At 44.1% G+C, this 15,695-nt stretch overlaps 1 protein-coding gene across 12 annotated transcripts in view; it reads right to left on the reverse strand.

Annotated features, from left to right (window-relative positions):
- Positions 1–15,695, reverse strand: part of MTCL1 (microtubule crosslinking factor 1) — a 190,662-nt gene that overhangs the window by 63,031 nt on the left and 111,936 nt on the right. For 7 of the 12 annotated variants that reach the window (XM_090039704.1, XM_090039702.1, XM_090039701.1 and 4 more), the window contains exons 4-5: positions 7,560–7,619; positions 3,849–3,926 (exon numbers count right to left, since the gene is read on the reverse strand). In XM_090039704.1, coding sequence (XP_089895830.1) covers positions 3,849–3,926; positions 7,560–7,619 — 138 coding nt within the window. The remainder of the gene's footprint in view (positions 1–3,848; positions 3,927–7,559; positions 7,620–15,695) is intronic. The other 5 variants (XM_090039705.1, XM_090039698.1, XM_090039707.1 and 2 more) reach the window with 2 other exon arrangements.

Here is a 15,695-nt window from a genome sequence, read left to right on the forward strand (position 1 = left end):
ACATAGAAATGAGACACAACATTAAGTAAATTTTAAGCTGATGAAAAAACCGCTTACATAACTCACTTTCATTAACTATCATGGAGATGCAGGCACAGGGATCAAAAGATAAATTCATCAGTATCACCATAAAAGTGAAAGACACTCTCATACGATTGTAGGTTGCATCAACATTTCATCAAGGGAAGGCAATAGGGTACACATGCAATACACTGTGTGCTGTTTCACACTCAGCAAGACTATGACAGTTCACAAGTATGGTTTTGTTACAGATTCATAGTAAGTGAACCAAAGGTAGGTCCATTATTATATGTCTAGATGAATGCTTGGTCTATTTTAAGGACATTTAAAATTGAGGCTTTTATTTTTCGGAAGTCACATGTGGCTGTTCAAATTGCATTTATTTGTTTTTCAACAGCCGTAAGCACTCCTATGTGACATTTTCTTTATGCTTTCTCTGAAATGCAAGATAATTTATCTCGTTCAGCATCTTTCTTTGGCTTCAGAACTCAGGAATCTGTTTAATTGCCTAATTCTCTTTCAAGTGATTGCCCACATGCATAACTCCATTGGTAGGTATGAATGCACCTCAAGACTATCACTACTGTAACTACTGTAACCCAAGTTGTAGCCACTCCTTCCATGATACCCTGAATCAAGGGAATAAAAGGACAGTGTGCATTTCCTACTCCACAGTTCCTCTCAACCACCTTGGCTGTCGACAGAACAGTTCTGCCAGCTTGTGCTATGGCTTGCAATTCTACTCAAAGATTTTTTAAACCACTTCCTCATTACTCTTATTTTTCTCTTTCATCCTTTTACAAAGAAAGAGAACATTTATTTCTTAGCAATTTCTTTCCATTTGCCAATGGAGGCTTTGCACCCCCCACCCCTTTTAAGCCAAGGCAGATATGCTATGCTAGAAGCTGCCTATTGACTATATTTTCTCTCTTCCCTGGGGAGAGAAATTAGGACCTCTTTTTTTCCCTTCTTTTCTTTTACTGCTTCTGAAGTCATCTTGCTATGGGGTTTTCAGGCTTTCTGGTGTTTAAGGCATGCCAAAGTCCCATCCCTGCATCTGATGGACAACAAAGGTACAATTTTATTGTCTGTGAGAATCCCATATTCCTGGAAAATACAGGTCTTTTATAGCCAAGACATGTTTAAACCACAAAAACAGTTCCAGATGTACTTCATAGCCAAATATAGGGGTTCTGCCTCCAATTCCAGTCTGAAAGATTTGAACAGGTGCTCTGTGCTATTCGACACTGGCTTCTCACAGACGCTTGCCACTTCTTCAGCTCCAGAAAGGCCTCTGGTGGGTCACAAATCTGGTGAAAGTCTGTAGTTCCAGTACTGAAATCTCCAAGACAGATTTCATGCAAACAGGAAGTGAAAGGATGGTTACACCTCGCCTCATCATCTCAGGAGTCTGCTTTTGTCATTTCCAGCACTGAGTATTTTTATTTTACCCTGGGAACCATTACCTTCAGTCCTGTGTGACTGTAACAAAATTATATCTCTGAGTTTTATCTAAAACCAACTGATGTTTCAGCCCTGGCACCTGCTTTGGATCTGATCACTGTGATACTGCCTACAGAAGTTGGCACATCAGTACAGATTCTAAGCAGGCTCTGCATTATCTGCAGTTCCAGGTCAAAGATCTAGACTCTAAAGATCAGTCCATGTTTTCCAAGGTGTTAACACAAAACCCTTGGTTTCAGGCTCACTGGCCTCAGAGTGCTTATTCACTCCTTCTGATGAACTCCTTACTGGATTTAGGATGTCCAATCAGCCATTAATCTGGGGATAGATCTGACCATCTGGCACCCCATTCATTGGCTTTAGTATCTTTGATCCCTTTGGATTAACTGAATTAGATTGAAAGGATTCTCTGGACCCAGGTTTGAGATTTGCAGGACACTAATCCATACCTGTACCCCTTCCTTTGCAAAACTATTGTTCCTCATTCACTCTATCAAATGGATCAGTTCAGGGGCTTTCATATATACCATATGGCTAAGGATCTTCCTATTTTCCTGAGGGAAGCAACTGAGTCCTCACACAGATTAGTTAATATCCTAAAGCACTCCAGCCTAACAAAAATGGATTTCCTCATGATTATTCATCATAGACCTTTTCAAAATGATCTGGCAGAAGCTGGCTGGTCTCCTAACCACCACAAGTTCTTTTCAAGAGGGAAGAAACTGACAGAACAGGAAGTGGAAATGCTTCTTTTACTCCCTCAGTGCAAGTCAGGAGTGTGGCTACAGTGTTCTCAGAGATCTGCAACAAGTCTTTCCATGAGTGCTTGAGTAACTTCTCTTTTATCTCCACCAGCCCAATGTGGTGTTAACCACTAGAGTCACAGGACAGGCTAATTCATGTAGCTATCTTATTGTATTGGGGCATGCACGTGTTCTCACTAAAGTCAAGTAAAGTTTCGTAATTAATATTACCTTGATTTCAACCAGTATAAATAGTCCCTTGGCCATATTTGAGCCAAAGTATGATGTCTGTTTTTAAAGAAACAAAGATGCTGGTTGACTTTAGCAAATTTTGGATCAGGCCCTTAACTCTTTTGTGGAATGATGTTGGACAACACAAGCCCAATGCTTCTACAGAATTACGTGTTATTCTAGAAGTAAAAGTACTATTTTATAAGTTGAAAAGTGTGTTTCCTCATTATTCTTTTACCACTTTTTAATATTTTATTAATCTTTTGTCTATCATATTCACAGTTGCAAATCTAGTATTTTTCCACAGTAGCCACAGTTGACAGGAATTTATTTTTTATTAGGAAAGTTGATGCATAAAAGAAAGCTAATGGATGATAATCCCAACAAACAAATATGGAAAGGAGGCAAAGCAATGGATCTTTTCTGTTGCACTGAGTGCATGAAAACAGACAATACTACTTCCTTGTGATTTTTTCAAAGAAATAATGTTCTATAGAGATGTCATTAACATCTAAGTATGCCAGAAATATAAGATTCCAACCTTCACACAGATGTCCACTTGGAAGCTTTGTGTACAAGAAATATCAGTGATTTCTTTATCAGTTTAAGTAAACTTTAAAAAGAAAGCAGGCAGGATAGGTTTAGATGCAGGTTTAAAAAACAGGGCAGATAAAGGACCAAAATAAAGGGCCAACACATGGAGAAGAAGGCGAGTTTGTTATTAGTTAATTCATTACATGGAAAAAATGTGATCAGCAAACTTCATGATCTTCTGAAGGAACAAGAACATAGAAATCTCAAAGGTTGAAAGCTGGGCTGTGACACAGTCTGATTATATGTCAAATATGGAATACTTTCCAAAATGATATACGTATGCCAGGCTAAGATGGGGGCTAATGATGAATCTAAAGCCTGCCTAGCATTAACAGTCATGGTACTGACTTTAAAAGATCATTAAGGGCAGTTAGTAATTCACGATTATTGGTAGCAAATGTTTATATATTATGGTGCCATAACTTTGCATGGCAGTTTGGAGAGGTAACAAAAGAAAGGCAAACAAGATCAGCCCACTCTTTATGCATTTATAACTTAAATTAAGAAAAGACAGAACATGCAGCCCAAGAATGAAAGGGGTAGGGATAAAATTCATTACTTATGAACAATAAATGTCATCAGGAAACTGAGGACCTCATCAAAAATCCCAAAATATGATATTTCTTTTTCTGGCAGGACACAAAGAGAAATAGACACAAACTAGCAGCACTTCCACCACCATCTGCTCAAGGTTATTGCCAAGCAAATGGATGGTTAAGCATTCACTAGGTTGCAAGTTTGATGAAAGGCACCAAAACTGGGACCAAGCAGCTGGCTGAGTGCCAGCGCTCCTACCTTGCGCTGGAGAACCAGTTTCCTTTGTGTTTTGACAGCTGCCTGGCATTTTCCAAGAAGCTCCATTTTGCAATTCTGCTGAATAAAAACTTATTTTCTTCAATAAAACTAGTGGTGGAGAGTCATTGCAAAGTCTTCCATTTATTTTGAGACAAAAATAATTTTATAGGTATTATGGCATTTCAGTTAATTTTCACTGTGAACACCTAGTAGAGAAAAATTGGTTCTGATATAGTCTATGCATAGTATATAGTAAAAAGCTGCAGTTAAAGTTTCTACTTCATGTTCACTGTTGTTTGCAAAATAAGTCTGAGGATGGAAAAATAGGTAGGGGATAAAAAATTAGACTTTGTGGTTTTGGACAAATCATTAATGCTCAGATTCTCTAAGGATATGTAAATAACTACTTCCCATTAATTTAGACTTCCATCCAGTTTGTTCCCAGAAGTTCTAAATGGTTCTCAACTGGTTTTAGATACTAAAGTGAAAAAGAGACAATGACAATCCACAAAACTCACTACGTACATATGTTCCAACAGCATCTCCAATTGGATTGCAAAGTTCCAGGATGCCTATATGAGGACTTCTATGTTTGGCCAGTGGTGATCTGTGCCTACCCTGAAGGGTGGCACTAAGCATTCTGAATGACAAGTTAACATAGCCACTAGGCACCTACCTCTGAAGCAGGACTTTGTGTAATGTAGTGGGTTATAAGCAAGTAAAGGCATCTGACATTCAAGACTGAGTCAGGTACCTAAGGCTGAAGTGGGACAGGAGTTCAAACACAGCTCCATGCCAAGCATTTCCCATTGGTTACAACTAGACTTTCTGGATAGCTGTCCATTGTGTGTCCTCCTGCTCCGGGCATGCAGAGGGGCTGGGGCAGCTCAATGGCTGGACTGCCTTTCTAGGTAGCCCAGGCAACGGCGACTCCTTCTGGCTGCTGCTGCCACTGGCCCAACCCTGTGGTAGTGGTAGGGACCTGCTCACATAGCCCCAAACTGGCCTGCCCTGTGCTTGCTTCAAACTCACCTGTGCTGAGCAGCAGTGGCAGCCAGGCAGATACTGTTGCTCAGCACAAGGGAAAAGAAGACCCTCCCTCTTGCCGCTGCTGGGCCCTTCCTGCTGCAGCCGTCCGGAGCTTGCACTGGGCTACCCTGCATCTCTGCGGCTATCACTGTCATCTCCGGGCTGCCCAGTGGGGCAGCAGTGACAGTGCAGAGCAGTCACAGGGCAGCTCAGCAAGGGCTCTGGGCAGCTGCACTAGGAAGGGCCTGATATTAATGAAGGGAAGGGGTCACTTTTTGCCTGTGCTGAGCAACAGTTTCTGCCTGGCTGCCATTGCTGCTCAGTGCAGGGGAGTCAGGAGCAGGTGTGGGGTGGGCCAGGTTGGAGGTTTGCACGCAGATCCCCACTAATACCATAAGGCTGGGGCCAGTAGTGGCAGCAGCTGCAAGTGGCTGGGGCCAACAGCGGTGGCAGCTGTGAGGAGCTACTGCTGCCTGGGCTGCCTAAAAAGGCAGTCCAGCAACGGAGCCACCCCAACCCCGCTGTGTGCCCATGGAGTGGCAGGATGCGTCACAGACGTGTGGTGTGGAATAGGTATGGAGCAAGCTGGATCGGGGCTGTGTGCATGGGTTCTGGCTGATCCAGTCCTGCTGGGCTGAGTCCAGAGCAGGCATGAGGCAGGGCTGGGGCTGCACACTGTTAGTGGTGGTGGGGATGCACCACAAAGTGTGTGGGCTCTGGGCTTTTGCTGGGTAGGGGCAGGTGCTGACCAGCTCAGGGGGTATTTGTGGGGAGCTCCCATGCACACCCCACCATACCCACAAACCCTCTCCTGCAAACCCCACAACCAGACCCTCCCCCCCAGACAGTCACATGCCCATCCACACCCTCCCCCACAAGCCCCACATCTCGCCCCACATGCAACCCCCCCATACACACCCACATGCCACTGGAGGGAGCCCTGGTCACTGTTACACACACAGACCCCACCACAACACACGCACCCACACTCCCCATGCATACCCCACACCCACACACACCCCCGTAGCCACTCTCCCCCTCCATATACCCCACAAAACCCATACTTACCCACACATCCCCACAAACACTCTCCAAACCCCTGATATCCACCCACGCACATCCACACATAAACCATACCCTCCCCCAGACCCTACATCCACCCACATACAGAACCACATCCCCTCACAAACCCCACACCCACCCAACCATATCCCCCCACCCCTCCATACCCCCACAATATACAAAAGTAATATTTCATTTTCAGGTGTTATGTAATCACCTCTATATATACAATGCAAACACAAAAATCAGAATAAAAATATTTTTTAAAATAAAATTAAACTATGTTACTATCAATTTTCAATTTTTAGTACACATTTTTTTTTCTGGTTCCAAGGTGGCAAACCCCTTCCCAAAAGAAGTAGTTCTGGGGGCAAGGGGAGGGACTTCCAGTGGCAAAAGTCAGGGATTAGGGAGCGGGACTTCTGGTCCCAAGATGGCAACCAGGGGGCAGGGCACCTGTCAAGGGGTGGGGCTACCCTTGTGGCCCTCAACAGCTCACCAAAGCTCATTAAGCAGCCCTCCAGCCAAAATAATTGCCCGCCCTGATATTCACCCTATAGTGTGGTGAGTGCTTTACAGAAAGCCTGCCCCAAATAGCTGATGATTTAAATAAGCCTCCTCATTATCTGGTAGTTATGGAAGAAAGAACAGTGTAACCTCTTGAAAGACTGCTTCCATTGCACTCCTATGTTTGTGTCCTCTGCAAGATATTACATCTGGAATAATATATTTCTATTCACCCGTCCTACCCATTCAACTTTTGGTTGTTAATTAAGAGCTATGTATTAAAATGATTAAAAAAGCAATAGATTTTAAGGCTCCAGGCAGTTAAAGAAAACTAAGAAGCATTACATGCTAGAATCATTTGATTAGGCTCAAGTTATAGATGGTGGCTGAGGAGAACCCAAGAAAAGCTCCTTTCCAACAAAGCTGCGATGCTCCTATTGGGTTCTCTTCTACCCCTCAGTGAGAGAAGCCTACCCCTCATCTCTGATCTATTACCTAGTGAATGGAATAGGGGCTGGAAAAAGCACCAGCCACTGCAGCCTTCACAAAAAGGAGCTGAACCCAGGCCGACTGCTTTCCTGGGGAAACTCAGATTGTAAGAATTTAATACAATCAGAATCCTAATAGGGAAGGTGGGTAGCTCAGAGTTTTTATTTTAAATGCAGTAGAGGAAGCAGATATTTTAAGTTCACATGAGAAACAAAACCTAAGCCTCTGACACAACACACTAAGTGTTGTCTCAGCATGTGAACAGCATTCAGTGCCAAAATGCTCATTAATACAAACTTTAGCACCACATAAAAATTTTTTTAGTCCCTAAGATTACTTTATGAGGCAAGGTGATTTTCTTGTCTTGACAAAAACCTTCAGCCTGAGTCCACAAATACCAGATATAAGAATAAAACTGAGCAGCTGCAAGGCATAGAGATCAAATTTGTGTCCTAAATTGTTTCTAAATTATCTGAAATGTCTCAGTAGGTTTAAGGCTAATCAAGTTTTATCTGACTTTTTTTTATGAGTCCTTTAACACCCAGTGAACAGAGATCTTGAGTTTCCTATTAAACAGACACACAATTCGAAACAAAACCAAATATGTGTTATTGAAAATGGTACCTGGGTGAATGCCTTCTTTTCTTTGTGCGTTTCCCTGCTGCCTCTTCTCTTCAGGGAACTCTGAAAAAGAAACAGGCGATGGCCATTTACTGATAAGTCATGTCACCAAAATTCGAAAGGACCATCAGCATAAAACTGATACTGGGGAAAAGATGATATTCTTTTAACTAATAAAAAAGGAAATCAGAATGTTTTCTATTAGCTTTTTCTGTGACATGCCTGTTTAAAATGCAAGTGCGTTATTTAAAAGGTCAGAAAGGGCGGAATTTTCCCTTTCCCACACACAATTTCTGGCGAAAACTGCTTTTTTTTTTTCAAAGGCAGTGATTTATATTTGAAAGAGATGAGAAAAATCCAAGAATATTACTTATGCTGAAATTAAACACTGGAGAACCCTGTCTTGGAAAGATACTGAATAAACTGGTTTGACCCAAATCAGTTAAGTCTGATGCTACATTCAACCAAGTTTATCTTAAACCAGTTTCAGCAATTTTGAAAGTGGTTTATGTGCACTGAATTGATGTTTTGTTACAGGTTTAAACCAGTTTCTGATAACTTAAAACAGTTCATGAGTAATGTCTGCCCCTAGCCCACATGTGTAAGCAACACTGCATAACAGAGCAGATCTAACCCATGCTGACCTGTACACTAGGGAACTTGATTAAAGGCCAACATCACAATAACTGTCTCCCTTGTGTACTGAATTTATTTTATAACTTGGATTTAGAAACCGTACTGCTTTGTGTATTTTTAGTGTCATTTATAGGAAAATTGCTTATGAAATGCAGGATCCTGTAATGACACAGTAACCAATGTTTTGATTTTTCAATACCTTCAGGCATCACAATGAAAGAAAGAGTAGAAGACATTCATAATGTCACAAGTTCTCTCTTAATGAAAATTCTATTTTAGGGCAAAATTTAAACTGCTATAATGACATCACTCACATGAGGTGTACGTTTGGCTTTGGTAGGTTAAAACTTGCACATTTCATAGGGGAGTAATAATCTCCATTACCAGACAAAGAAGCTATCAGGTTGAGTAACTATAGGGAGTAGATTGAATTCAAAATCTGTGTTGCTTCATTTTTGCAATAGTTTATAATAGGGCTGTTTGACTTCAGTGCAGCCAGGGGAACTTCAGTGTGACCCGCGTCCCCTGCCATGCAGCCTGCACGGGCAGCACGTGGAACCCTGCTACATGGCAGTCGACAGGGGGCAGCTGGGGCCCACATGCAGCTCTCAGGCTACCAGTTGGACTGATCTGACAAGCATTCCAGGACATAGCTGTAAACCCCCAGAAGAAACAGATATTAATCCCTGTCTCCATTTTCTGATGCCTTCTAGTCTAGCTCCCTCTTAAAGTAAATTAGACTACTTCCCTCTGCTACTTCCTTAATGGCTTTCTCCATCTCTGTGAAGAGGAAAAACTTATGCATTGCTTTAAGTGACACAGCAGAATTCTGCAGATTCTTCAGATTGTGCAGGTGTTAAGCACAGTGAGACTTGACAGGAAAAATTATTTTGTTCAATAAATGTAAACAGCCTTTAAATAAAGGCCTAAAAAGAAAGATGTTATGTCCTAACCATTAATTCAAAAGCATGGCAGGTTCAGTACACTGGAGGATTTTAGTAAAACAACTTCCATTTATTCTTGTTCTCAAAGAACAATTTGTAGCTCAGACAAACCCAGAATTGTTCCTACTAGTTTACTCAGAGAAGCACTCTCTTGTGTTTTACTTGATAGAATTGCTGCCTTTATATCAGGATTGCCCTGAGGCCCAATCCCGATCCATTTAAAATCAACAGCAAAGCTCTCATTGGGTTAAATTCTGCTCTGAGCTATATAGTGTAAATGCAAAGTTACTCTACAGGCTTATGGAACTATTCAGGAGTTAGAGCAACGTAAGTGGGAGCAGAATTTAGGCCCAGTGAGTTCAGGTAAAGTAAGTCTCTTCCTCCACTGCAGTAACATGCATGCAGCTCGAGCTCTAGCCTGGACGGGAGGAGCAGAAGAACCCCTACTAGTTAAGTAAATCCACTCTAATCAGGCCATCAGCTGGCTGACAACATGCACTGAATTCTACAGTTTCAAACTTTGTGCAGGTTTCTTGTGATTGAACTCGGGTTATTTTAGGTTTCAAAATACTACAGATCATAACTAAAGCATTCCTAAAACAAACCTTCTCTTTTCTTGTGTGTTATAAACAGCATAAGTATTTAAACTCATTCATATGCAGCACCATATGTTCAATATATTCTTCAATTTATTTTTGTTAATCTGCTTTCTAACTAATGCAGTGATTTCCTATAACTAATACTGAAGTTATAAATGATCCCCTGGGCAGTGAAACATTTTACAAAATAATAAATATTTACTGTGGTTGGAAGACATCAATAGCTAGAGAGGGAACATGGTCCTGTGAGTAGGCCACTGATTTGGGACTCAGGAGATGCAGATTCTATTCTTGGCTCTGCTATTCAGTGTCCTGCTGTCTGACTTTGGTTGAGACTCTACACCTCCATTCTTCTTTGCTAACTCCTCTGTTTATAGCTTTTGGAGGCAGGGACTGATTTAACACATTAGGGTCCTCTAACCTCATTTCATAGATTTCATAGACATCAGGGCTGGAAGGGACCTCGGGAGATCATTGAGTCCAGCCCCCTGCCCAAAGGGCAGGAAGTCAGCTGGGGTTATAGGATCCCAGCAAGATAAGCATTCAATTTACTCTTGAAGGTGTTCAATGTAGGTGCTTGAACCACCTCCACTGGCAGACTGTTCCAGACCTTGGGGGCTCGGACAGTAAAGAAATTCTTCCTTATGTCCAGCCTGAAACGGTCTTGCAGGAGTTTATGACCGTTCGACCTCGTCATCCCTTGGGGCGCTCTGGTGAAGAAACGTTCCCCCACATCCTGGTGGTCACCCCTGATAAACTTATAGGTGGCCACCAGATCACCCCTGAGCCTACGCTTTTCCAGGCTAAAGAGTCCCATGGCTCTCAGCCTATCATCGTAAGATCGGTTTTCCTGACCTCTGATCATGCGCGTGGCTCTCCTCTGGACTCTCTTAAGCTTCTCCACATCCTTTTGAATTGCGGAGCCCAAAACTGGACGCAGTACTCCAGCTGCAGCCTCACCAAGGCCGAGTACAAGGGGAGAATGACATCCCGGCATTTGCTCGAGAAGCATCTATGGATGCAAGCCAGCGTTTTGGTTGCTCTACTAGCCGCAGCATCGCATTGGAGGCTCATGTTCATCTTGTGGTCAATGATGACCCCCAAGTCTCTTTCTTCTGTAGTGCTATCCAACGTAGCACTGCCGAGCCTATAAGGATGCTGCAGGAGAACCTTGCATTTTTCGGTGTTAAACACCATCAGGTTCTCGTCTGCCCATTTGCTGAGCTTGTCCAGGTCAGCCTAGATCACCCGCCTATCTTCTGGTGTAGATGGTTTGCCCCAAAGTTTGGTGTCATCGGCGAACTTGGCCAGTCTACTCCTGACTGCAATGTCCACATCATTAATGAAGATCTTGAACAGTATGGGTCCAAGGACAGAGCCTTGAGGGACCCCACTGGTCACAGGGCACCACGATGAGTGCCTGCCATCAATTACAACCCTCTGGGTCCGACCACAGAGCCAATTTCCCAGCCAGCGGATCGTGGTGGAGCCAAGGCCACAACTGGGCCTTTTGACACTTCCTGTAACACAAACAATTATTAATCAGGCTTGACATGTATAAACTTGTGTCAAAGCCTGAAAATCTCCTGATTTGGCTCATGCACCAACCTGAATATAGAAATGGCTATTAATCAACCTGATGTGGTACCATAAGTGTTATAGCATGCACTGGGGAGTAATACAGATGTTTGTCTGTAAGCAAGAGTAGCTCATAATTAAAAGGACAGGGAGTCAAGCTCCTGTTGGCAGAGCTGTACCACAATACCATGGACAACAAGAAGTTGTGAACCTAGTTTTGGAATTAGGATCTAATTGTTGTTTTCATTTGCATTAGTATAGCTCAGCAATCAGATTCCACTGCCAAATGCACAATGTTAGGCTGGGGTACTGGTCAAAGAATTTGCTACCCAGGTGTCTTGTGGAGGAAGAGAAGTGACTTACAGCATCCCCTCCACTCAAGGATTTATGCTGGTAGGCTTTAACCAGAATCTCATCCAGTCAACTCTGCACAAAAGCACAGAGAAAACTCACAACATAAAGGTTCTGGCCTGCATACAAAATAGAAAAAAGATGTAGGATCATTCTGGTGGGTGCAGAGAAGCTTGTTAAGAGGACAGCTTTGACTTGTGGCAGGGGTATATTTGAGTTGAAGGAAGATTTTGCATATTATTTCAATACACCTCAACACTAGACCCACATGAACTTTGTAGTCACACGTTTTAAAAGGAGAGGAGTGCTGCAATTGGCAATGGGCAGGGTAGTGAGTTACAGAGCAAAACTTCATCATACTGTATACAGAGAGTTAAAAACATGGGCAAAATAGTTGGTATACACAAATGTGAGCAATGGATAGTGCAAGACTGGAGACTTCCACCCCTGAGGAATTCAGGTATGGCAGAAACAGAAGATCTCCCTTCCATCCATGGGCATAGGAAACAGAGAAGTGTGGGACAAAACCAAGACATGCTTTAATCAGGACTAAGGGTGCTGGAAACCACTGCAAACAGTAGTAGATGACATAGGGTAGTATGACTAATTTAAGCAAATCTATTTAATTGAATGAGAAAAGAAGCACTTTCCTGTGAAGGAACCAGGTGTTGGAAATTAATTTTCATTTATACTAGGACAAATATTCACATATTATTATCCTTCTATACCAAGGAGACTAGTAAGAACCAATCTTTAAGGAAAAGCCAAACAAAACTTTATCAGGTCAAGGGTTGGCAACCCCTGGCATGTATGGCACAGTGTGGCACACAAAAGCATTTTGATTGTTAAACGCACCTTGGGGCAGATGACAGGGAAAGGGCCAGGCCTGCACTGCCACAACAAGGATTGGACCCCTCAAAGCTCCCCCTGCCACTTGCTTAGAGGCGCGTGTGTACCCACCACAATAAACGAGTCGGGCCGGGGCTCTGCAGAGTTTTGTGCAGTGGCTTGCAACCTCCCCACTGCCTGCTGTGAGCAGAACAGGCTCTATGGCAGGTGGCAGGAACCTGCGCAGAGCCTGGGCTGGCAGTGGCAGATGGTCAGGAGGTGCAAGCCGCTGCACTGAGGTCTGCAAGAGCCCTGGCCCGACTCATTGCTGGCAGCAAATGCATGTGAGCCTTGGGAAGGATAGCAGAGGAGCTGTGAAGGGCCCAGTCCTTTTGGCAGTACAGCCCTGGTCCCTTCCCCACCATCTGCCCCAAGGCGTACATGTACCTGCTGCCAGCAATAAGCCAGACCAGGGCTCTGTAAACCTTGGTGCAGTGGCTTGCACTTCTCAGCCACCTGCCACAGTCAGTCCAGGCTCTGAGCAGGCCGTTGATGCCTGTCACAGCCCAAACTGCTTGCAGCCAGTGGCAGGGAGGCTGCAAACTGCTGCACTGAGGCCTATGGAGCCCCATATTGGTTCACTGCTGGTGGATGGTGGGGAAAGGGCTGTGGCTACGCTGCCACAACAGGAATTGGGCCCCTTGCAGCTCCCTTGCCACACTCCCCTGGCAAGCCAACATCTTATGGTTATGGTGTTTTTGGCACTCTGGCCAAAAATATTGCTGACCCCTGTATAAGATCTTTGGAGAAAGTGATTTCTTAAAACAGGAGGTTACTTGATGAAAAATGATTTCATGCTGATTTCACTATAATATACAACATCACTAGAACAAAGGTGAATTACTTTAAGTATAATGTGTGACATTTTTAAAAGACAGGCTTCTAATGAAAGCTACAGATGCAATGGCTGCAGACCTGTTAATAGCATGTCCCAGTACCTCCTTATGTCTCTCATCACCTTTCAGATCCTCACCAAAAGCTAGACAGGAAGCCCAGAAAGGAGTAAGGAAAGATAAACACCTTGATCTCACCATAACCCACAAATAAGAGTCTAATCTACAGCTGCCTCTGCAGAAAGAGAGGAATATCATGTAGAATAAGCAGGTTGCATGCGTGAAGCAGAGGAGCTGTTTCTTATCCAGTTCCACCACTGACGGTTAACCCTGTCTAAACCTCCTGCAGCAGGAAGAGTGGTGGGAATAAGGGAATAAGGTTTTATAGATTCATAGGACAAAAATGACCAGAAGGGTCTTCCTCTAGTCTAACTGACTGTTCAAAGCAGGATCATCCCTGAGAAAACCTTCTTATTCAAGAATGTGTTTATCTGTTCTTAAAAAATTACAAAGATGGAGATTCTACAATCTCTCTAGGTCAGTGGTCTCCAACCTTTTTAAAGTGAAGATCACTTTTTGAAGTAAAGGAGGAAGTGAGGCAGGGGCAGGGGTGAGTGGGGCCCTGGCAGGTCTGGGCCAGGGAGGGTTGCAGCCCAGAAAACTTGTCCTGACATGCAGGGGGACTCCTACTACTGCATGCACCTCGGTGGAGGCCTAGGGGGCATGTGCCCCCCCGCAATCTGTGTGCTGAGGCGGCTGCCACTGGGCACTGGGCTTTGTGCCCCAATCAGCTGCAGCGGGGCTTGGGATGCAAATCTCAGGGTGCAGCAGCAGCTACTTCACCCCGCGCACAGATCAGAGGGTATATGCCCCCCAGACCTCCACAGGGGTGCATGAAATGATGAGAGCCCCTCCCCCACTTGTGCCTGGGCTCCGCCTCTCCCCTGGCCCTGCTGGGGCCTCATTCACCCAGTGGCAGGGGACGCAGAAGGGGATCATCCCACTTACCTGGGCCAGTCCCAGTGGCAGGGGGTACAGCTCAGCCCATCACATGCATCCTGCCACTCCCAGACTGCATCCTGGCCACTTCCCACATGCATCCTACTGCTCCCAATCATGGAGGCTCTGACAGTCGATCTCAGTCTGGGGGACTCTCTCAGACTGAGATTGACTGTCAGAGAATAGCCGATTGACCAGTCGATCGTGTTCAACTTGTTGGTGACCATTGCTCTAGGTAATCTGTTTCAGTGCTTAACATCTTCCTAATAAGAAAGTTCTTCCCAATATTCAATCCAAAATTCCCTTATTGCAATCAGTTACTCCCATGGGTACTTGAACAAGCTTTAGTTCAAGCACCACTGCAGTTATTTTGAAGCATGGGGACACTGATACACAAGACACTGAAGGCTGCTGGAGCACGGTAATTACCACGCACCAGTAGACTCAATTAAATCGAGTCTGCTCTGATGTGTTGGACCAGCCTCCACACTCATGTACAGGCACCCAGGGATGACAATCCTTTTTATAACCACCTTACGCTTACGTAAAAGCTGTTAAGTCAGCCTCCCTCATTCTTTTCTTCTCCAGGCTAAATCTCAAAACCTTTCCTAGACTTCTAATCATTTCCAGAGAGAGGAAAAAGAGAAGAATTTGCTTTATGGTGACAGCCAGAATCCTAAAGTTCAAAGGTTACAGGGGGAGTAGTTATGGATCAGTGAAAACCTAATGAATACTTTCCTTGTACAGTGGGTAATGAAGAATGATGTAAGCTCCAAGTTAAAGAGGCAGCAAAGACAAGAAGACAACATGGCATTCAAGAAAGGGGTCACATAAAGGAGGTGGAGAAAGGATAAACTCAAAGTGGAAGGGAAGAAACCTCCCCTCCAACACCCCCCCCCCAAAGACGGCAAGTGAGACTTTACATTTCTAGCAGGAGAAGTGCCATTCTCCCACTAGAAAATAGGATAGTACAGGCATTTGTGCAGTTTCTTCCACAGGGAACATGCCAGATCTGGGAGAAAGATCTTCTTTTAATGAGGAAGATCTTGCCTGTATGCTTCTGCTGTTCCACCCCTCCTAGAGTGGAGTAGGGAAAATACCTCTGTGCATTCCCCAAGCTGGGATGACTGTGGTCAGAGGAGCACTTAGGGAGCAGTGGCTGGTCTGCTCCTCCCAGGACTGGAGCAGCAAGGAAAGTTCTGACCGCAGTCTGGAGGAGGTAGTGAGTGGAGAGCAAGGTGTTGGGTGAGCAGCTGCTGGTCAAGTCATAGTATATATCTCTGATTTAGCTAGTCTATGAAGTGCAACTCT

Source organism: Crocodylus siamensis, chromosome 3 (genome assembly GCF_052110815.1).
Source record: "Crocodylus siamensis isolate JL-2025a chromosome 3, ASM5211081v1, whole genome shotgun sequence".
Lineage (NCBI taxonomy): Eukaryota > Metazoa > Chordata > Crocodylia > Crocodylidae > Crocodylus > Crocodylus siamensis.